The sequence below is a fragment of the Crocodylus siamensis genome, chromosome 1 (genome assembly GCF_052110815.1).
Source record: "Crocodylus siamensis isolate JL-2025a chromosome 1, ASM5211081v1, whole genome shotgun sequence".
In the NCBI taxonomy this organism is placed as follows: domain Eukaryota; kingdom Metazoa; phylum Chordata; order Crocodylia; family Crocodylidae; genus Crocodylus; species Crocodylus siamensis.
The window spans coordinates 36,498,573-36,522,284 of record NC_143395.1 but is presented as its reverse complement, the minus strand read 5'-3'; the positions used below and the strand labels follow the sequence as shown (position 1 = coordinate 36,522,284).

The 23,712-nt window shown below is 42.2% G+C and overlaps 1 protein-coding gene across 7 annotated transcripts in view; it reads left to right on the top strand.

The window, feature by feature from the left end:
• ERICH1 (glutamate rich 1) overlaps positions 1-23,712 on the top strand; it is a 184,273-nt gene that overhangs the window by 15,885 nt on the left and 144,676 nt on the right. For 5 of the 7 annotated variants that reach the window (XM_090033161.1, XM_090033199.1, XM_090033181.1 and 2 more), the window contains one exon: positions 18,511-18,620. In XM_090033161.1, coding sequence (XP_089889287.1) covers positions 18,511-18,620 — 110 coding nt within the window. Of the gene's footprint in view, positions 1-18,449; positions 18,621-23,712 lie in introns of all 7 variants that reach the window. The other 2 variants (XM_090033170.1, XM_090033218.1) reach the window with 1 other exon arrangement.

The following is a 23,712-nucleotide window of genomic DNA, read 5'->3' as shown; positions in this document are numbered from 1 at the left end:
AAAGTACATGGCCTACCTTGTGTGGGGAGGGTGGGAGGAGAGACAGAAAGAAGTTAAATGATACCGGCTCTGTCCCAGGCGAAACTCAACTTGATACCTCCATCCAATTAGTCTTCAGTGGCTCAACATCTAGTTGTTGAGCATGGTCCAACTAGTTACATTCCATTTTACACTACTTTCAGCTAAACTAATACTGTCTCCCATTACATTCTCTTTAGTACTTTAAAGAAATCCAAAGCCTTGCTAAAATCAAGATACTATACTTTATCTTACTATCTTAGTATCACATCCACTTCTCTTCCCCCCTCCCCATCCCCATCCCCATCCCCATCCCCACATGCTCAGAGCCCATCCTCTTGTCTTACAAGGAAGTCCGGTTTGTGATGCATGACTTATTCCTGATGAAGATATGTTGGTTGTTTCTGATTTCCTTGTTCTTCTTCAGGTGCTTAGAAGTGGATTCCTTCATGACCTGCTCCAGATTCTGTGGTTGGGTAAAGAACCAAGGGTATAGACATGTAAAGTCTTCTTACCAGCAGTAGTCTAGATTACAATGGATTTTAGGCAGAAATTAGATGCCCACACAGTCCTGTGGATCATGTCTAAGCCTGAAAAGTTGCCCAAGTAAAAAAAAAAAAAGAAAAAGAAAAAAAAAAGACACTTCAGGAATATCTTTAAGCCAAAATGGGAATGCCTAATGAACCTAGGTGCCCAGAAAATTGTGTAGGTTCTGGAACAATACAGATCTGGATTGCTTTTTGTGGCTTAGGTGCCTACAGTCCACCCAAGACCTGTTTAGCTGCATATAAGATTGGCCTTAAGTACCTGAGAGAAAAATACCTTCCCCATCAGAGGGAAAAAAGAAGCAACACGTTTCTTGCCACATCCAGACTTCTACTTCAGGTACATAGGGAAAATGGCAATCTCTCTTGTATCTAGGAGCAGCCCAAGCACACCTATCTGTGTAGCACTAACTCGTTTCAACCTAGTTGCCATGGGAGCCTGCAGAGAATACTCCGGAATAGGAATGATTTAACTATAGTTTCAGATGGGGTCAATAATTATGCACTATTCCAAGCTTTGTGAATGATGAAGGATCCAGAATAGCAAACAGTTTTCCAATTCATCAGATTCTATATAACTTCAAGAAAGAGAATAAACATTTTTAGTAGGGTGGAGACATTTTTAGAACGAAAAATTAAAAGTTAAATATGTAGAAATCTGCATTTAGCATAAAGGTGATAATTAGGAATAATGGTATTAATTTCCAAAAATTGAGATTCTTAGGTATGTGAAAAAAACTGTTTCCCCTTACAGTTATATTTAGTATACTACTCAGTAGCTTTTTCCAAGGAAGACTGATGGTTCTATGACTAGAAATATCCAAAATGAAGGGCAAAAGCTAAAAAAAATGAATGAATTGGAGCATGATCCTGCACTGGCAGGGAGATGGACAAAGCAATGGGAAGGACCTTCTCCACCTCAAGTTTCTATGTGGATGAGTAAATCAGTGTCAACTCTGTTTTGTTTGCCCCGTTTTCTCTCTTCTGTTTTACTTCAGGGGCAGGTACTACACTATCTTTTACAAAAAAGGCTACAGAGGATACTCTAGTCACTGCTTGTTGAAAAAACTCCTCTGTGTTGGAGAGAGAGGAGGGGGAGGGCAAATCTCAAGCTTCTAGTGATCTTTTCTTTTTTCAAACCAACTCTACTGTGTACTGTTAACTTTGTTCTGGCTGTCCAGATTGCATGTAGTAAGGTATCAAGCAAGCAGTTGAGAAGCATGGTGGGGGTCCTTAAAGAAGCACATGTGGCAGATAGCCAAGAGCATGTGACAGGGACTCCATGCAGAGCACTTCAGAGCAAGCTCTTTCTTCCTACACTTAGGTGAGAAAAGTGCTATCCTGATGTTGATCAAGCCTCGGTTTTTGTGTGTAATCAATACAACTAGAGATAAGCAAACCAGAATCTCCAGTAAGTTTTAGATGATTTTGCTAGCATTGAGAGAAACTTTTGTAAGTGGACTTTTATCTCAGTGTTGCCTTATAGTCTTTACTGTTTTAGATTTTAAACCTCTTTTGTGCAGCATTTTGGTATAGGATAGGAAGTCTGTGTGGATAAGGTCTTTATACTTGTACATGTCTTCTCTTTTAATTTTACCATTAATTTGGTCTCTTCATTAATCTCAGTAGCTTTGATAGGTACTGTTTTTGCATTCTCTTTAATGGAATTAGATTTTGGTTTTCCTTTACTAAACATTTGTTGGTTTCATTTTTATGATGTAGTGTACACCCCTTTCTGTCAATTTGTTTCTACCTTTTAATTCTGCAATGACTAATTCTTGACAACCTGTCTAGGTATCTGTCACAACTTGCTCTCTGTTCTAAAAATTGCAAGTGTCCCACATCGATGAGTTCTAGGAAAGGGAAAACGTGTCATCTTCATTACCCAATGGATGCATCCAACATTTTTAGCACTTGTCATTTTCATAATGTTTCAGCTTTTCAACTTGAAACCTAAGAGGAGTTCAATTTCTTTCACTTGGTCTCTAAGGAGACAAAGAATCCAGGAACACTTAAAGCTAGAATTTGTCTCTGAATCCTGAAGTTCTACTATATTTAAACTATCAGCTGAAAGGCACAAGCTGCTTCATTGGCATGATCAGACTAAGATACCATCTCCCAGACACAGGCACTGTTTACTCATGTGCATTACCAGGCACTCAGCATTTGGAGCATCTGAGGTGCTGAGTGCTTGCCATGTAGTGCTAAACAGTATGCATATACTTAGTACCTTGCATTTGTCATTAACTCCTTGCAGGATATAGCTTTCATTGAATGATCATTCAAATAATATAAAAGCATCTATCCAAGGCTCTGATTATAAAGTATCTAAACACAAGATGTCAGAATACCTTCAAACTTTCCTCATCTCCAGAAATCTATGCAATGAAACACCTAGGTAAATAAGTCAGCATTGCAATAAGTCTTGAGAGCAAGACAATCTAGATCCACTATGGAAGCAAGCTGAAGTGTTGACACCTCTTGCTTTACAAAAACCTTTAACACAAGCCCTCTTCCATTTAAACCAAAAATGTTGAATAAATTCAGCAAATTCGATAAATGAGTTGTCAAGTGGTGCAGACAGAGTGCTGGTATATTCAAACATCTAGAATTTGTCTTTCTATCATAGTAATTTAGACATTCTGGTTGGCATTATGTACATGTGTGTGGGGGACACAAAAAGGGGAGAGAGTTTCCAGAACAATTTTAATGGTAAAATAAATTATGCAAAAATCTACATTGTTAAATTGATCTGAGATCCTTTGTTCCTTTCTTCATTTACAGTATCCATGTACAAAATAAACTAATTTGTTGTTTACAGATTTCTTCCTTTTGAAATCTATGCCTGCTATTTGCATCTCTCTCTACTTAATTTTTACAGTGAAATTAAACTTTTGTCTTTCAGTTGTGTTACTTTATTTTTAGAAGAGCTAAATCACTCCACAAACCATCTTCCCAAACGTAATGTGTATCCTGCAGCTCTCCCATGGATGCTGCATCACTCATTTCCAAAGTCCCTAATTTCCAGGTGCCTCACTGCCAAATAGGTTTCTTGGTCCCAAAGCAGTCATGCACTCCATAGTACACAAAGCACATGTAGAGCTACACACCTAAAAAAAAATACTGAGCAGCAAATTGTTGAAAATAACTAATAGGAAATGCTGAAAAGAGTGATGTGGGTGAAGTCAACCCTTCTTTTAAAGTTAGGACTGACCTGTCTTAGGGGTCTTTTTTCTTCTGATGGTGCCCCTTAATAGCCTAGTGGTTAGAGCACTCCCCTGGATTCTAATCCTTCCTCTTACATATCTAATGTATAAAAAATGGAATGTTTATAGTGGGAGAGACTTGGGGCTAAATCCTGTTTCACCTTTACAACTAAATTGGAGTTACGTAATTGCCATGTAACAGTTCTACAGCCACATAACTGCAATTTCTGACTCTTAGGCACTGTTTGAAATTCAGCTGTGGCACAGAAATGTACACCTGCCTACTAGACATGCTCATTGTGGGCAGTGGGGTCCCCCAGAGCTCAGTCCTCATGCCCACACTGTTCAACATCTTCGTCGGTGACTTGGACGAGGGAGTGAAAAGTACCTTGTTCAAATTCACGGATGACACTAAGATGTGGGAAGAAGTGAGCACGCTAGAAAAGAGGGACAGGCTACAGTGAGATCTGGACAGGTTACAGGGGTGGGTGGATGAGAATAGGGTGGGATTCAATACTGACAAGTACAAGGTGATGCACCTGGGGAAGAAGAACCAGCACCATTCCTACAGCCTGGGGAGCTCCCTTCTTGTCAGTGCAGAGGCAGAAAAGGCTCTTGGAGTTACTATTGATTCCAAGATGAACATGGACCAACAATGTGGGGGTGAGGTCAGGAACGCTAACTACACCTTGTCATGCATCCACAGATGCATCATGAGCAGGTCTAAGGAGGTGATCCTCCCCCTCTATGCGATATTGGTCAGGCCACAGTTGGAGTGCATCAGGAGGGTCCAGAGGAGGGCCACTCACATGATCAGGGGGCAGCAGGGCAGGCCCTATGAGGAGAGGCTACGGGACCTGAACCTGTTCAGCCTCCACAAGAGAAGGCTAAGAGGGGATCTAGTGGCCATCTATAAACTTGCCAAAGGTGACCAGCAGGCAATGGGAGAGTCCCTGTTCCCCTGAGCACTACCGACGGTAACAAGGAATAACGGCCAGAAGTTGACTGAGAGCAGATTTGGGCTAGACATCAGGAGGTGCTACTTCACAGTCAGGGAAACTAGGAGCTGAAACCAGCTTCCAGGGGAAGTGGTGCTCATTTCTCGCCTGGGGGTCTTCAAAAGGAGGCTAGATAGACACCTTGCCAGGGTTGTTTGACTCCAGCATTCTTTCCTGCCCATGGCAGGGGGTCAAACTTGATGATCTGCTTAGGTCCCTTCCGACCCTACCAACTATGAAACTAGAATAGGGCCGTGTTCTGTCCAGACATAAATTCAGCAAAGCATGATCATTTAGGAACATGTATAGGGAAGGTAAATCCTAAATAACCAGGGAAAACCCAAATACTGGGTGTGAGGAGGGGGACCTTCGTGTTTTAACCCTGAAGCCTAGTGATTAGGTCATTGACTGAGGGAGCAAGAGGCCTATGTCCTAGCTCCCCCTCCATTTGAAGAGAGTTTCAACCTTCGTATTCTGCTTCCAGGCACAGGCAGGCATTATACAGACCAAGGGTCAACAATCTACAGCCCACAGAGCTACCGGTTCCTGCCAATGGAGCTCTGGGGATGGGCCTTTGATAGTATTACAGCAGCATTTTGGTGGCAAGCAGTTCTGCCTGTGCTGCAGCTGAGCCAGCAAGGAGAAATAGCTGTAGCAGGAGTGACCAGCTCCTAACACCGGCCCACTTTGGACAGTCCCTCCATTTCTGAAATTTGCCAACCACTGATCTAGACACCCACTCAGTCTTCCCCTTAAAACTGATCCTATGAATAGCCAAGAGAGTGAAATATATGAGCCTAGGAGGCAGAAAGTGGAGGGTGTATCATTTAGCAAGTTGAATGCTATTCTGCATGGCAAAGGGCCCTATGTTCTAGCTGGATTCCTGTTCCCAGTACAAGAGAAACTTCCCCAGAACTGTTCATCTACTCTATTCAATAAATATTAAACACATGGTTCAGTGGTCAGTGTCAAGAAAAGGGTAGGGAAGTGTGATCAGGATAATGCCTAGCCTGAAGGCCTACTAGTTAGAACACTGTGGGGAAACAGGAGATGTAGGTGTAATCCCCCTCTGTGTGAGGGAGGCCTAGAATATGGACCTCATATTCTCTGGGCAAGTACACTAACCAGTAAGTTGTGGAAGGCTGCCTTTTCTCCATACAGTTTACTTTCAGCATGATATATATTTTGCCTTGGGGTGAAATGGAATTGCAAACTATGCCACAGCATCAAAAACTTCAGGAATAAAGCTGCATATGTCACATTTAGACATATAAGGTAAAAGGATTTAGCCCTTAATGTCCTATACTATGCCCTATAGCCTGGTGGCTGGGACAGTAACATGGAGACATGAGCTCAGATACCCTGAAGCACAGGTGGAAAATGAACCTGGTGTTTCACGTCCCACATGGTCCAAACACTTCACTTTTTCTGGCTTTCTTTTGTATGTGGCTGGATATACTCTGAGTGCATTTAAGGTTAAGTATAGGCGGTCAAAAAAGCCCAAGGCTGAATTGATTCAATCTTCACAGGTTAGTCTAAACTGCATAGATTGAACTGAAGAGACATGCATTTTTGATTTGGGAAATACAGCCACGTGCCTGCAGTGGCCCAGGTCAGAAACCGGGAGGTACTAAAGTGCACCTTCCTGCTTGGCAGGAGCAGACAGCTTGGGCCAAGGGTATCCTGCCTACCCTACAAGGGGTGGATGGGTTGTGGAAGAGGAGCAAAGCATTCTGGTATGCTGGGGGACTGTAAGTTAACTTGAATCTGGAGAGAATCTGGGACAGAAGTTCAATAAACTAATTTAACCTAAATCAGTTAAGTCTGATAGTATGTCCATCCAGGTCTACCTTAAATCAGTTTTGGCCATTTTGAAAGTTGTTTATGTGCACTAAACTTCAGTTGTGTTACAGATTGAACTGATTTCCAATCACTTATACCAGTTTATATGTAATTTCTGTCCCTAGCCTAAAAGATCATACCTTGCAGGCAAGTGAGGTGAAGAGCTTACTTTGTAATTCTTATCAGAACTTAAGGTGGCAGAAAAGTAAACCTAGAGAAGGCAGGATAGATTTGTACCTTATGTGGCGAGCCAGTAGGGGGAGCTCCTGCATTGAGCCTCCCACCTCACCACGTCCGTCTACCTTCTGGACTCCACGTGTCTCTCCAGGGGTGCCTAAGCCCTGCCAGACCCCCTTTCAAGCCCCACCAAAGAGTTCAGGGGTAATGTAAGCTGCCACCACCCCGAGGGGGGACCCTCTTAAGCCCTGCGTCCTCAGGGAAACACAGGCCTAATACTCCAACGGTTATTCGACCCAGTACAAGCACTTGGGGCACTTCCCCAAGTTGGGGGCCAAAAAGGAAAGTTTCTCCTAGTCTGCAGACCTAAGGGACCTCTTAGGCATAATTTAGACTCACCCCTCAATAAGTCTCCTACACTGGTCACAAAGGAGAACTTTATTGATTACAGGGGGTAGGGTGAAAATAGGATACAAGACAGAGCAATATCATAGAAATCCCATGGAGCAAAACAGTCTGGCTGAGGTAGCCTTTTGATCACTCATCTGAGTTACTGCCAGCTATATATCTAATCAGATCTCGAGTAGCTTACTAACAAGCATCATCCAAAGGCTGTTGGAGATTCCCTCTGGAGGCAGGCCATTCCTAGCTCATGAGTTATGGGGGAGAGAGCCAGTTTCAGATGGTAAAGGTCTTCTCTAAATCTGAGTCCCCCACATGGCTGCTGCCCCCTCCTCCTGGGCAGTCTCAGCTTATAAAGCCCTTGTGACCTCATTCACCTGGTCCAGTGGAGGCTAGCACCTGTTGGCTGTTGGCCAACCAATTTGAAATACATCACTAGTTACCGGGCAGACTCTAGCCCACCAGGTAGAAGCCCCTCACCCAGGTAGGTGATACCAGTCACCTAGGCAGAGGGAACAGATTTTCTTCTGTCGCGCCCCATAACGCCGGTGCACCCTTGACCCGAGCCTGGGTCGGCACGACCGGCTTGGCGCGAGGAGGGGGGTTTATGACCGGGCAGGTGGGTGATAACGGTGAGCAGGAGTCAGTATGATTTAAACACAGCGTGATGGTTACACAGAAAAGTTTATTTTACTTACGCTACTGATGGCTTGCAGCGTAGGCAGAGGAGTTGATTGATTTAGTTACAGCATGCAGATATCATGTTACCCAGCATTTACAGGGTGGGTAAGACAGTTGCTTCCGAGATATTCATATAAGTCGTTGCAGTCTGCAGATTACTAAGAGCTCTTGATAAGAAAGATAACGCCAAAGATAGAGAGATAAACAGACCGATAAGACGAGATACACCAGAAAGATAACGTAGGCGGAGAGATGCACGATCTGTTCTTCTTGAGTGCATACACAGTTCTCTGTTCTCTGGGCGGAAGTTCTTTCAAAGTTTTATTTGACACAGGTGACCAATTACTATACACCAATCATAAGTAATGAGTTTGCACTTGTGCTTTCTTTGTTTGCTCAGGTTTCATAAAAAAGGGGGTTTATTTTTACTTGGGTGGTACTGGTTCTGTTTGGTCACAGGATGGCGCACATAGTATATTTAATTTTACTAAAGTCAGCTAATCTCGTTACTATAGGTACTTTATCTTTTGTGCTGGGCTGTCAAGGTCAGTTTCTCTCTTTCGTATGAGAACTCAAGTAATTTGAAATGAGGCACAGACGGGTGTGTATATGCAGCACTGTTAATACAGAGGGATAAATTGCAATTGCAAAGTTTATTGTGTTAGCTTCTGACCTTTTGTCATCTGACCTTTTGCCATCGGCATCTGAAATCAAAGACTTTGATCTTTGACATCTTCCTCCCTCAGGAATGTATCTGTCTCAGGTTACCTAAAGAGATAGGGTAAAGGTGTGTCTGCTCTGCTGGGCCCATCCTAATTAAATTGTCACAGAGCAGAGATTTTGGGGAGAAACAAAAGTGGCTTCCTGCCAAACCTTATACTCGGGTCTCTCTTTATGCAAGGGTTGCATTCCAAAAAAATCTCACATAAAGCGAATTTGCATAAAGCGAATTCATTATTACAGGTAATTAATAGGGATATGTACCAGCCTCATTCTCCTGCCCCCCAAATCATGACAAATTCAAACAGTAATCACACAATACAATAACTGCTGCGTGGAGAGGCTGCAAGCTCCACGCTGCAAGCAGTGGTACACGCAGGGGGTGCATCGCCAGGGCAGTGCAAGGTGGGCTGAAGAGGCACCTGGGAGAAAGGGTGGCAGGGAACACTGGCTGCTTGCTGCTCCTGTTTCTGCCCTGCTTCCCTTCCCCAGGTGCCTCTCCAGTCTGGCGGGTGCATCCCAGCGTGGCTGGGAACAGTGGGTCTGCGCGGAAAGACTACAAGCTCCCTGATGCATTGGGTCATGCCCTCTAGACTGTGGAGGTACCTGGGGCAGGGAAGCGGGGAACACTGGGGCCATGCAGAGAGAGTGCTCACCTTGCGCTGCTAGCAGCAACCATGCAGCACCTTCTCCCCCCACTGAGCCAGAGGCACCCAGAGAAGGGAAGCAGGGAGGCAGGAAATGGCAGCTGCTTGTGCTGCGCTGCCCTGGGGATGCGCCTCATGTGCCTGCTGTTCTTTGAGGGGTGCAGCCCCGCACCATATGGCCAAGGCAGCGGGGTGCAAGGCACCGGAACAGAGTCGAGACAGGCCCAGAATCAGGGCCAGAGCCCACTGTGCCCGTGTGTCTGCCCCTTCCCCTTGGAAGTGTAAGCAGCAGTGGGCAGCCAGCCCTTCCCCTCCCCCTCCCACTCCTCTTCCCCTGACGAGCCACCAGAGACTTTGTTCTGCTCCCTGCTGGAGCCCTGCAGCTACACACTATGGCCCCAGGTCCCAAGCATCCCTCGCTGGACAGCAACCCTAGCCCTGCCCAGCTTCCTCCCCACAGGGGCCTCAGTGTCCCTCTTCCCCCCGCCACTTTACCTTCAAGAGCTGCTTCCAAGGCTATCTGGGGCCATGTGCATGTACTGTACATGTGCGTGGCACCCCCTGCCTCACTGCCTTCCTTCCACTTCCTCCCAGCTCTCTGCAGACTGGAACTCTGCCAGCCTGCAGGGAGTTCGTTGCCAGCCGACTTCGCATAAGATCAGAATTTTCTCGCACAAAGTGAATTTCTGGTATAAATAAGGTCATCGCATATAAGCAAATTTGCACAAAATGAATTCGCATAAAGAGAGACCCAACAATATTTACTTTGGTTAGTTGAGAGAGACAGAAGAGGAAAGAGAGGGCACACAAGCTTTCATGGGCTCACTTCATCAGTTGCTGTGTAGCAATTTTGGTACGTCTAGGATTAGGTGGGGATTTGAAAATATAGATGCCCCATGTAACTTCCCTTGATGTGAATAGCTGCTGTGGGTATTCATTAATTTTGAAAAACAGATTCTGGACAGAGGGAAGGGGGAGAACCAGAGTGTGGTGACACTTCAGCAGCAAAACGGGGAATAGAAGCCAGGCTTCCTGACTTAAACTTTTAGACCTTTCACTGTTTATGTAAATCTGCAGATAAATCTGATTTTTCAACATTTGGATTTTGTTGGGGTTGGAGGGGCCACTTTTTTCAGTCTACTGTATTTTTCTGTTTGCTGATATTTGACACCCACTCTAATTTCGTATCCTCTGGAAGTTAAATGTGTTGCTTTTACATCTAGATTTTTAATGAAGACAATAAATATCTTGGCACTCTGCCATAGCCTTATACAAGTAATATTCCCTACATCAATTGATGCATTTTCTATTTATCACTGTTTCACATGTATAGTGTGAATAATTGACATAGTGTATGCTTGTTCTGAATTTATTGTCCCAGTAAAATTCCATTCTTTATCCAATGCGTTTCCTAATTCTAGAGTTGAATACATTTAAAAATTATTTATTAAAAATTAATCAGCTTGAAAATGGCTGAAACCGATTTGGGCCAACCCAGTTTACATAATGTCTGTCCCAGACCCCTTCCTGGTTTATCTTAAACCAGAGTCCCCCAGCATCCCAGATGTTTGAGGGGCTGTCTGCTGAAGCACAGCAGGGTTGGCCCCACTCCTCTCGTTCTGAGCCAGAGCACGATCACTGCTCGGGCTGGCTGAGGGACTACAGCAGCTACCACAGGCTTCCTCCTGTTCCATCCCCACCCACCGCTGGCTGCTCAAGCAGGGATCCTCCCTCGCACCCCTCTCCCATGGAAGGGACCCCAATACAGGGACCTGGCATCTGGCCACGCTTCCTCCATGCTAGCTAATGTTGAGAGATGTCTGTGTGGGTTTCCAATTTCACTGGAACAAAGGGCAGACAGCTAGTGGCTTGCAAATGCAAATGCACCCTACAGATAAAAGGGATTGAAACAATGAGAGAGATGTTTTCTTTTGTAGGGCTTGGTGGGCCAATAAACCTTGTTCTGAGAAGAACCCTGCTGGGCTGCAATCTGTCAGTCTTCAAGAGGGGACAGAGAAAGGTGTTAGAAATGACGTGGTTTGCAGACAGTCTTTAGAAGCAGGGAGATGGAGAGTAAAAAGCTCAGTATCAACAGATGCAGGGTGTAGCAACACCCCTGCCCTTGGAGCAGCCAGGGGAAAAAGCCTGGGACTGCAGGCAGCATTGGGGTTTACACCCCTCCCTAATTTGGAGCATCCTGCCAGGCCTTGGCCACAGCACCCCGCCCCGTCCCCCCCGGTCAGCTTAGAACTGTGGAAGAGTAGAGAGGGCTGTTCTAGAATCCCCCGCCTTCTAGCCTGAGCCCTTGCAGGCATGTGCCTGCATTTCTGGAATGAAAAGGGAATTTCTGTCCGCCTCCAAATTAGTTCAAGCTTTGCAGGTTAGCAAAGATTGAATCAATTCAGGTGCTGGCTTTTATAATATCTGTCCCTAGTCACTTTGATTAGTTTAAGGCAGTGGTTCCCAAACTGTGGGTTGTGATCCCAAATGGGGTTGCAACATTAGAGGATAGGGTTGTGGGGGACTGTGGGTTGGGAGTGAGGGGCCATGCTGAGGAAATGGGGCCATAAATGGGGCTATGCAGAGGAAAAGTTTGGGAAGCACTGGTCTAAGGTATAAATCTACCCTGCTTTCTAGGATGATTTAGATGGGAATGATCCTGCCTTGAGCAGGGCGTTGGACTAGACATCCTGAGCACCCTTCCAGCCCTCCGTAATGTAGTCGTGCTGGGGAGTGAGGGGGGTAGTAATGTCTAGTCTATATTCATGTGCAACTACTTTAGAACTGTTTTGACTAGAAGGGAAGAGAGTGGAAGATGTATACCCAGCATAGTCATTATGACTGAAATGACCCATGAGTTTTGGTTCCAGTACAGTTTTTCTTTTAGCTAATGTATATCAATTAGGAATATATTATAAAGTATCTCAACTTTTAACAAAAGTATATTTCCTTCTGTTTCTTACTAGACACGCCACATTTATCATCATTCTTATGCCTCTAGGAACAGTCGTTATGCTTCACAGTAAAATAATTAAGGCTTTTAAAAGACTCAGCAAACAATATTTAAATTTGAATACTTAGGGGTCCTCTCCTAAATGAAAATTGTGTGTGTACATACTATTCAGTGATGCCTTTTTCAACTGTGTACTGCCATTCACCAATAAAGGCCAAACTATGCATTTTATTTAAGAAGCACAGCATGTATCAAAAGAGCTAATCCTGTGAGTGAAGTTAGTAGAATTTGATTCTAATGATATCTGGTTTCATTCTTATGCAAAATAAGAGAGGTGTCTCACTGAAAGCAATGGGATCATAGATAAGCAATGGTAGAAATATATGGCACTACATTAGGAATTTTCAATTTTCCTCATTTTGGAGCTAAGCCAAGTTTATTAAAGTGTTTAGGGGGAAAAAAGAGATGTTGCCTCTGTTTTCACTTGTGAACTGCACTCTAATTTTATTTATTGAATCCATTTCACAAAATGGAATTAATAGACTCATCAGATGTCTGAATTACGTTCATGATTTGTTTGTTTTGACTTGCTTCTGTCTGCAGACTAAAGTACTTCAGAACCTTATAAATTCAAATAACATTGAGTGGTATTATCATTATATAAAACAGATAGCAAGGATTTGCTGTAAAACTACAAAGTGACCTGGTTAAGCCTTATTTACTGTAGTAATTCTCTGTTGTTAATAGAGTAGTCTTCTCCTGGTCTCTCATTTGTTTTGTGTGTGAAGCAAGAAACAACCCCCCCTGGAAGGTATGTGGGTTTGGAAGTGAACTTTGGGTCAATACCTGTTACTTGCTACGGGCAACCAGGTCATGTTTATGAAAAGAATTATGTATCAACCTCCATCTTTACTGAGTTAGGATTTCTGCCCCGCTAATCCTGTTGAAATTCTGTACTGTTTCAGAACTGCTCTCCACTCTTCTGATTAGTTAGAAACTGTCTAATTTCCAACCTGAATGTATTCAAGACCAGTTCATACTCATTTGTCCATGTGCCAGCTTTGTCCTTGAGTTTAAATAGCATCTCTTCTCCCTGGTGTATACTCTTCTCTCAGCATTCATTCTCTTAGACTAAGCAAGCCAAGTTCTTTAAACCTCTTTCTTTCATGATAGGCTCTCCATTTCCCTGATGATCCTAGTAGCCCTTCTTTGCACCTGTTCTTGTATGAACTCATCTTTCTTGCACATAGGTGAATGTCCAGAATATTTAGATAAGGTCTTATGGTACTGTCTTCTTGTCTTCTTACCAAAAATAAATGCGTATAACCTTGAATCACATTAGTCTTTTATGTGGCTGCATCGCATGGGTTCAGTTTGCCTCAGATGGATCTTTCTTCTCCTTCGTTGTCTCCAGTTGAGGGACTGGAGTAAAAACATAAACTACATTTTTACATTGTAGTACATTTAGCTGCTCTGTGGTAGTTGTCCTTATGTAGACTCTTATCCTGTGTCAAAACTGTATTAAAGAAGAGATGTCACATGGGCATTTAATTCACATCCTTCTTTGTGACAAGGTCATCCCAGGCAAATATTTGTCAAACCTGCACTTAAACATCCAATAAAGTGGATTCCACAACTCCTGTAGGTCAGGGGTCATATTCATCCATCCTTATAGGCTGGATGAATAGTGTGGAGCTAGACTGGGGCCACAGACCAGCCGTATCCACTAAAACAGGCATATGGGACCAATCCAGCATGAGCACCATATGCCACGTGTCAGATACAACCCCTCACAGTGCATGCAGATGCTGGATATGGCCCATTCTGGTGTGTTCTACATGTGGCGTGTGGGTCCAGTCTGAGACCTGCAGGCAGCACTGGAGTTTGGATGATAGGGCTTCTCAGGTCAGATGATAGGGCTTTGTGGGCTGGATGTAGCCCACAGGCGACTTGACACCCCTGCTGTGGGCAGTGGGGCCTCACCTTCTTGGCAGGTGTACTGAAGATTAGCCCTGCACCCTCCCTGAGTGCTACTCTGTTCTCCTTCCCCTGCCTAACCTGCTGTTCTGTTTTCTGCTCCCTTCCCTGTGCTCCCTGTCCCATCTGCTGCTCTGCCTTCTTCTTCCTCCCCTACCTGCCACTGTGCTGCTTGTCTCCTCCCAAGTCTGGTGTGTGCCAGTGCCACAGGTTGGCCATTTTCTAGGTAATGTGTTCCTATGCTTAACCACTCTCATAGATAAAAAGCTTTCCTAATATCCAAACTAAATCTCCCGTGTTACAATTTGAGCCCATTAATTATTGTCCTGGGTAGACACAGAACAATTTATTGCCATCCCTCTTTTTACCCACCATTTTTGTATTTGATGACTTATTAGACGGTCTTCTCTTTTCTAGATTAAATAATCCTAATTCTTACAGCCTTTAATCCTGGCATTTTCTAGTTTACGTATAATTTCTTGCTCTCTTCTGGACTCTTTATGATATTTAATTCTAATTAATTTCTTGAAGTATGGTACCCAAAATTGGACTCAGTACTCCAGGTATCACCTCACCAATTCTGAATAGAGCTGAAAAATCACTTCCCCAGACTTGTATTTATGCTTTCTGTTAATATATTCCAGTCTCTCTTTGGACCATATTGTACTCTTGCTGACTCATTCAAATTGCAATCCAGTGTAATTTCTAGGTCCTTTTGTATGATACTGCAGCCTAACCAGTTAGCTATTTTTTGTGTACTTGATGTTTCTTTTAGAGTGTACTACTTTGTACTTGTTCTGTATTTCTGTATCAATATATCAAAGCATTTTTCCGACATTTTCTGTAGGCTCTGACTGGGAAGGACAACCAATCCATAAAGGTAATTAGTTGAGCAATAGCACCATCTGAACACACTATATGCTTATAGAGTCAATGGTAGGTCTTGGACAGGAAGACAGTTGTCTTGAACTTCCTTATCCAAGGCTTGTCCATTTGTCCATTTGATAAGGATGTGGGTAGAGCTACAAATTTATAGAAGTCACTTAATTTAATCACCATGAACTGCCAATCCAAAGATTGGAAAACACTATCATTTACAAAGTGCTAATTGTTAATTGCAAAAAAGACAAGATGCAGGTTCTTATTGGAGTAACAGAACTCTTTCATCTCCCACAGGAAAGGGATCCTACTTCTTTGGAGGGTTTGGGGTCATCTAGATGATGGAAGTGTCTAAACAGGTTCAAGGCAATCTTCCCAATAGGTGAGGCTATCAAGACAGGTAGTATTACAGACACAAGCCTGGAAGGCTGGAGTACTCACAAGAGGTCAAGGGATTTTCTCAGGTTCTGGTCCAAACAAGAAAGCAAACACATTATAAAGTGGAAGGTACTCAAGGAGACAAATATCGTGTTTATTTTTCTATTTCTATGCCTAGATCTTTGCAATTATTCACTCTAGGAGATAGCCCTTCATCTATGTCCTGTATAAACAGACCCGGAGAAATCAGGTTGTTCAAAGACATGCTGAGTTGTTTTTCTCCTGCAGATTTGGGCAAAAGTGACTCTACAGTTAGTTCCCTTCTATCCCAGTAGGTTACTCTGACAGAGGATCTGTTGTCTCCATTGAGTCTATCTTAGCCAATTTCCCCTGTGCCACCTTAACAAATGCTTTTCTGAAGCCCAGAGTCAGATATATGCCCTCCCCCTGTCTCTCCTCCTCCCCCACTTCTCTTGTCTGAACAGCTTTATGCCATCAAAGGTATCAGGCCAGTTTGCAGTGATTTGCCGGGGCATATTTTATCTCACTTTTAATTTACCTCCTTGTCTTTTAATTCTTTTGTTTTAAATTTCCATGTACTATTTGGTATTGTCTTGTGCTATATGTCCATCATCATCATCCTTACTGCAAACTGAGGCAAAGGATTTGTTTAGTGCCTGAGCTATGTTTAATTTATTCTTCTATTTTATGACCTTCACGACATGGCTTTTCTTGCTGATCAGTTCCTTTCCCATTCTTTGTCAGCACTCTGCTTACAGCTAATATCATTAGTACTTGTAAACACAAGAAGTTGGTGAAATTGAGAGTGGTGAGAAATACAGTATTTGTTGGTAGAACCTTGTCTTTTGCTTTCCTGCCATGAAGAAATTCTGGATATATTTATGTAGTATACAGTGATCTGTACTTCCTTCTACCTAGATGAATTATCCATCAGCATCTTTTTATTGTATTTGGCTTGGATCCATTTTGAGGTTTATGTGTTTCTAAATTTCTCTTTAAAAGTACATGAAGTAGCAATTCTAAGGCTTAATTCCATCTCTTGATGTGTGCATGTTTAACTTTTGTTATGTCAAGTTTGATGACGGTGTTATGTGGAGATCAGATTATGGATTGCATAGGATTTGTTTGGATAGGGATGATCTTGCCTCAGTGCAGGCATGGAGTTGGACTAGATAACCTCTGAAGGTCCCTTCCAGCCCTACTTCTTTATGATTTTATGAAAACCCCTGCTGAAAAGCCTTAATATTGAAGGTTAAAGAATTTTAAATACTTGGCTTCTTCTAGTCATGAATATATCATAGAATGGAGGAAATCCCTACACCTGAACAAGGCACCCCAACCTGTCACATATACCCAAACGTTTCCATGTTCACCATTTTCAGAATTTTGCTTTTAAAGTAACTCATTGACTTAAGGGCCTCTTCTTTCACCATATGCAGACCTGCTTCTTCAAGAAAATAGTTGTCACAAGTGATTCAGTGTAAAGGCTTTTTAAAAAGTTTTATAAATGGGTCTCTTTAGCACTTTTATCTGTGGTATTAAAGGAGTAAGTATTTTCACAAATTTCAAAGCAATTTCCAGGCATACCTGTCAAGCTTGGAGGTTGTAGTATTAGGAAACTGTTTTATAATGGAAACTTCCTTATGTTTAGTTACACTTGACTGACCCTTCTGTAACAATGTTATTTTTGTAAGAATCCACAGCAGGCTACCATACACAGTATACATGTCCTTTCTTGTCAAATCTAAAGATTAGATCTTTTTCCCCAAATCTCTTCCCCTTTTGCTTTGTAATGTCTATGTTTGACTATGTAGAACAGCAGAATCTGAGAGGTTCTTAAACAGATAACAACATCCTATGATAAAAACAAAATTTATTTTGAAGTGGACAGAATACCCAGGCATCACACGAGGAAGATGACAATCTTGGATCTAGTTCATATATTTGTATGTAACATTTTAAAATTGGTAATCCTACCATGTCAGTAACCACCATATTCCCACATACAACAAATCTTACCAAATAAGTCGCACACCTTGTTTTGGAAAGGCAGAATGGAGAAAATATTTTTCAGTCTTCCTTGCCACAACATGGGCCAACTATAGTTGAATGCTTCTGGGTGCACGCATCGCTCACTCTCCTTGCAAACTCTGCAGCTTTACCCTTGTCACAGCCACTCCTGAATTGGCAGGAGATATTAACTGGAAGTTTGCAAGGAGAGAGCGAGTGACCTGAGCAGCAGACTCTACTCCTTCTCCATGTGCCTGGGAAGGCAAGGCAGGGCAGCACAGCCCCCTGCAGCCATTAGTGTCCCCATGTATGTGTTCTAGAGTGTAAATCAGCTTCCACATCCAACCCATGCATCCCAATTTTGGATGGATAATTTTTTGGGAAAAGGTATGTGTGGTACAAAAGTAACCATGATGATATCAGCTTGCAGGTATGGGATGGTAGGAAATGAAGAGTCGTGAGAATACTGTCTCTTTTATAGTATTACGTTGGCATATGCTGTTGGCACCGTCCATGTTACTTTAAAATGATTAAATGTTTGTAGTTTATTGATTTTAATCAGTGGCTCAATGGAAATGTCTCTGTGCCAGATAAGAAACCTGAATTTTAAGCAGTCATAAAAACCTGGTGTAGGATGCTTGTAAAAATGCCCTGTGTCATAATATAAGCAGGACACGACAGCTGCTTCCTCTACTGCCAAATAACTTTCACTCAAGCAGAGTGTGTGTGCATGTGGTTTTTCATTCTCTCTGTTCTGGGTTCAAACCCTGTCGCTGATCTATGGCAAGTGTTATACCTACTCTCTTGAGTCAAGTTGTTTCCCAGTACATCTATTTCAACTTGATTGCCCATGTTAGCTGTCCCTGAAAAATGGTGACTTGCAGTGTTAGTGAGATGAAAGAGAAGTGCCCCTTATTAATCAGAGGGTGAAAAGGAAGTATAAAAATAGAGACTTAAGTAGTTTACCTATTTAAATTGTCTCTATTATTCCACAGTCTTCATAGCGAAAGTACTGAAGAAGCTCTTTCCTGCTGTTCCCTCCACTTCTTCCCATAGCCATGTTCCAAGTGAGGAACAAAAGACAGCTCTAAGGAATCCAGCCTCCGACACAGGACAGAGGGATTCTAAGAGTATCCAGTCATCATCAGAGCATGCCAATACACCAGGTAATACAATCTGCATGGTTAGAACATGTGCTTCTTTTTTTCTTTAAAAAGGATTACAACAAAAATTAGTCATGGTGTTTTCAAATATAAGCTTGCACTATGAATTGACCCCCAAACATTAAATTTTCTTGCTCAGAGTTTGAAATGTTACACTCTATATACTGTGGGAGATGTTTTACTGTGCATTAGGCTAATCTAATGTACAGTAAAGCATTGCCAGCTACACATGCACAGCAATTACTGCGCAGTAGATTAACTGAAAGTGTTATTTGCTAGTACCCACAGATACAGAAACAGATGGTAGAAAATGGCGTTTTAAACTAATGCACCAAAGCACATGTATAGATGCTGACTGGGAGAACCCAGACAGGGGGGCCACAGCTTCTGCCTGGCTAAGCCTCAAGCCTCAGGGGGGCGGGCCAGTCATCCTGGTTCCAGGGGCATCTCCTGTCTCTGCTCCAATCTCTGCACAGCTGGGAGGGAGCTGCCCAGAGAGCAGGGACAGCTCCTTTCCTTCTCCCACCCCCTGGAGCCCAGACCTGATCCCTGTTCTCCCTACCAGCCCAGAACTTTCCCCAGAGTCCCCTGCCAGCCCAGGGCTGGCACCCAGAGGAGCCTGGAGCTCCCCCTGGCTGCTGCAGCAGTGCAGAACATGGCAGCACCTAAGTTTTCTGCACAGAAAATTCAAGCGTGGTAATTGCATCTACAAATGCACCCTGTGTTGTTCAAATTAAATTACTCCTGGGCAGACTAATGTGAAAGTTAACTCACAATACTAGGAAAACTACAAATCTTGCTGAGGCTTCTCCATCTGTCTTCAGTTCCTTTGACTGTCCAGAAGAGCACTTGCCAAACTCCTCCTCTAATTTTTTTAAATATTGCTTTCTCTGAGAAATAGTGGATCAAGCCCTAACTAAAAATGTTACAACTTGTATCAGATAGAAGATGACAGAACGAAAATTGGAGTTTGAGCTGCTTGCAAAATGTTAGCCCATTGACTTCTATGAAATGCTTTATTTGGGGGGGAGGGTCTATTTTGGGAATATCTTGTTCAAATATTGACCCAAACTGGACCCTTAACAGTACTGTGCACATCTGTAGGATGAAGGAAATGGGAAGACAATCTGAGCATGTGGATTTTAAAGTACTTTGAATCATTCTTCAAACAGAAATCACTGTTAAGCCTTCAGCTGTTATACAGCTGTGCAGGGTGGTACCCATCTTGTTCAGAGAGGCATAAGCTTTCATAAATAACAGCTCATTTCTTCAGATGCTATGAAACATGAAAAAACCTGTTCCTGTATGAAACATTTTGTAGTACCTGACAGAGTTAGACTGTCACTTATGAAAGCTTATCCCTGAACAAGTTGGTCTCTAAAATATAACCCTGCCCTGCCTTCGGTCTGACTTCAGGCTAACACCATTTGTCTTTGCAGTACAGTTGGTCACCGCTTTTATGTAGGACTGATTAAATTCCCTTAATTGTTAGAAAAGTTCTCAGTCAGTAGGAACTAGAAATCAGTGGAGATTTTTCCACTGACTCTGTCATAGTTGGATTAGACTTTAAGACTAAACCAGAATTTCTTACTCAGACTTCTAGGGTGCATCCATACAAGCGTGCATGTCCATGTCCCTGGTGACAAACAGCAGCAGCATATAGTTGTGCCACTGCCTCTTGTCCCTGGGGAATTTCCATGTACTCTGGTGTGTGGCATGTTGCCCAGGTGGAGTAGCGGAGGCTGGGGCCAGCACCTGGGCTGACGCCAGCAATCTTACCTGGAGGTCTGGGGGCTTTCTGGGGCTTCAGTGGCAGTGATGCGGTGGCCGGAGTATGGCTCTAGCCAGGCAGGCTCCAGTTTCCGGCAGCATACCCTTCCGCCACGTGCACCCCCATCCTTAATGCATGTTTTTTTTACCCTGGGATCTCCCAGGGTCATAAAAAAAACCCTTGCTCCAAAGTGGCAGCATGGGGAACACCTGCATGTGTGGCATATGTGGTGTGCAGCACCACAGGCAGGTCTGCAGTACCTCATGCTACACATGTGCACTCATCTGGACACGCCTCCTACAACCCAAACTGTTTTTCATGTAAAATAATATAGATTGAACTCAACCATGGTTTTGGAATTAAGCACTGAAGCTTTTTCTTTCTGATGCATCCAACCATGGAGCTCATCTCTGGTATGTTTGGGAATTTTTTGTTTAGTGTGTTGGGCATTCAAATATTACTGGAATTCAGCACTGCAGATTCCTGATGAGGGATTGTACAAACGGGCAATGAAAAGACCTTTCCTGCCCCAAAGAGGGTTTTGATGATAAGCTTCACAGATAAGCCAGAGCTCTGTCTTTCAATGTCTTAAAATATAAGTAATTTTTACTCGTGACTTACAGTCCTAGTGAGCTTAATGAGAAAAAATTACATGAACAGTTACTTGCATGCTGTGGCTTTAAAGCACCACATCTTTAAAATACATTATCAGTGTAAAGCTATATACAATTATGAATAATGTGCAAGTGTTGTATTTGTAATGCATTCATTGTTCCTAAGGATTAGGGTTTTGAATAGTTATGAACAACTTCCTAATTGCAAGGTACTTACATTTTTCAATCTATTTTGTGAGATGCTGAGTACTGCAGTCCATGTGAGTTTGATAGTTTAATAAATAGAAATAGTATTTTAAAGAGTACTTTGATTTTTAAAGTCCATACATCTTATAAATAATTCGAATAATAAAATACAGAAGAACAGTGTCTGCTTCTGATTTATGCTCAAACTTTAACTTTCTGCCTCTAAATTAGATTAAGCTCATGTAACAAGGCCTCAGCATTCTGTTGCAACTGTTTCTTATCATGAAATGTACACATACTTCAATTAAAAATGGAATAATTTTCATAAATGAAAAATTCTTTAGAGTCTCGACCTGTAAATATCTGTACATTAATTGTCCTATTGAATAGTCACACAGTTAAGCATTTGAATGTTCAGAACCTATACTTATTACAGATTTACATCTACCCAGTGTACACATCACTGCTATTTTTTTTGTGGCATGGTGTAATAATATTCAGAGAACAACTCAGTAACACAACTGGTCCCTGGACTCTCCCAAACACTGTTCTGACTCCCTCTTTTAGCAAGTGTTGAGCGTAACATTACTAGTTTGCTACAACGATCCTTTCAGAACCTCTTACTGGAAACTTGGGTAGAGAAATTACAGTGAAAATTTACTTGCTAAAATTGTCTTTTTCTCTTACTCCTGGGTCTTTCTACCACCACCAACAACACCACCTCCTTCTACCCTCAGCAGGTACACACTCTTAAGACCTTGGCAGCATTAACAGTGTCTGGGAAAGGTTATACTGTCTGGGACTGATTAGTCCAAAAATAAATTCCGAAGAGTCCATAATAGTTGACGTGTATCGATCCTACAGTCTCTTCCCATCTATAAGTGTTCCTTGTCTCAGCCCTTATTAGGGGCTCCCTTGTGGTCTGGAGGAAGAGCAGAATGGTGCTGAAAAGATTACCAGTATGAGTCCTCCTTTCGCCTAGATCTCTATTTTGTACCTGCTGGACTTAGTTATAAACAGACTATAGTGTAGTAAGTGTGTAGCCTTAAGACTGAAATATGCATGTATCTGAACTAAATGAATGTTTCTTACTTTGAGAAAATAACATTTTAATTGTGAGTGCAGTACTGCTGGCATCCCTTAAACTGATTACTTCCCATCATTTTGAGGCCTCTAATAGCAGCCCTTTGACATTTGCTTCTCTTCCATCATTTATTGTTATTATACACAAATTATTATTCAGTCAACTGGAGTGCAATTATAAAGTAGAGAGTGGGACTGAAAAAAGCTTTGCACGCAAACATTTTATGTACTCAACTGACATACAAATAATTGATATTTGTTATAATGTAAGCAGTAGGCAAAGTACCTTTTCTTTGTTGTTCAGTTAAGCAGGTGTGGAAGTGGAGTTGACTGTATTTAGCTCTGATTAAAGTGCTTTGTCTTTGTCAGTTGTTTTACAGATATTAACTGTTGGATCTTTAAAAGAACCCTATGCTTTCTTTTGCTTTTGGGTGAAAAATGAGGCACAGAAGAAGTGAAGTTTCCCAGTTGACATAGGTAGGATTAGAACTGAGGAGTTCCAGCTTCAAGTCTTTTGCTTCCTCCAGGTTGTTATTGAAAGCTCTAAAATCACAACATTATACTTTTGTAAAAGGACAAGTCATTTTACATGGATTTCTGCTTTATTTTATTTATCAGTTTTTATGCATGGTTATAGATAACACACATTCTGTTGGTAGGTGATATTTTTAGAAGAGCTTTTCCTCAGGCCTCTGAACAAATTTGTCTGAGTGGAGAATTTTCTAAATGCAGACATTCTTCTGTTAGTGCAGGCATTATTAACAGCATATGGGTCTTAAAGTGGGCAGTTACTGGGTTGATCAGGATGTAATGTAGAGTAAAACAACACTTTTTGGCTTTTGTCATATGCTTACTGTAAAAATAAACAAAACACACTTCCACAGTAGGAGGTCTACTTTTGGAAAGATGCAAAAATAGGAACTCATTTACAAAGATTGCTTAGTTATAAAAACTCATCCAACACCTGCTTACCTGTTAAAAAAAATCATCTTTCATATTTGTAGGCTTTTAAATAGGCTGTAATTAAAATTGGTTTTCATTTAATTTTGAAAGTAAGACATCAATAGATTTGATTAACAATAGGTAAACTGTAAGAAGGTGAATAAAGTTTGTTACCTAAATGATGGGGCTAAATTTCTATATAGTCAAAATAATTGGAAAGAGGGATTCCAGGCAGAAACATAAATGTCCTTTGTGGTTAGTGATTTGAAGTGGTATAACAAATACCATTCCTAGATTAATTTTAATCACTATTCCCTTTTAAGGCAGGAAAATAGTTTTGTTAGGGATGAAGGAGGAGAACTCATATCCTGCTCTACTTCATGTAATACTAACCAAGTTAACCTGGGCTGTTCTATTTTTCAAAATAAAACAGAAGCGTTCTGCCCAATAGTTCTGTGACCAAAAGTCAGGTGTATTCTTTTGCTGCTAGAATACAGCA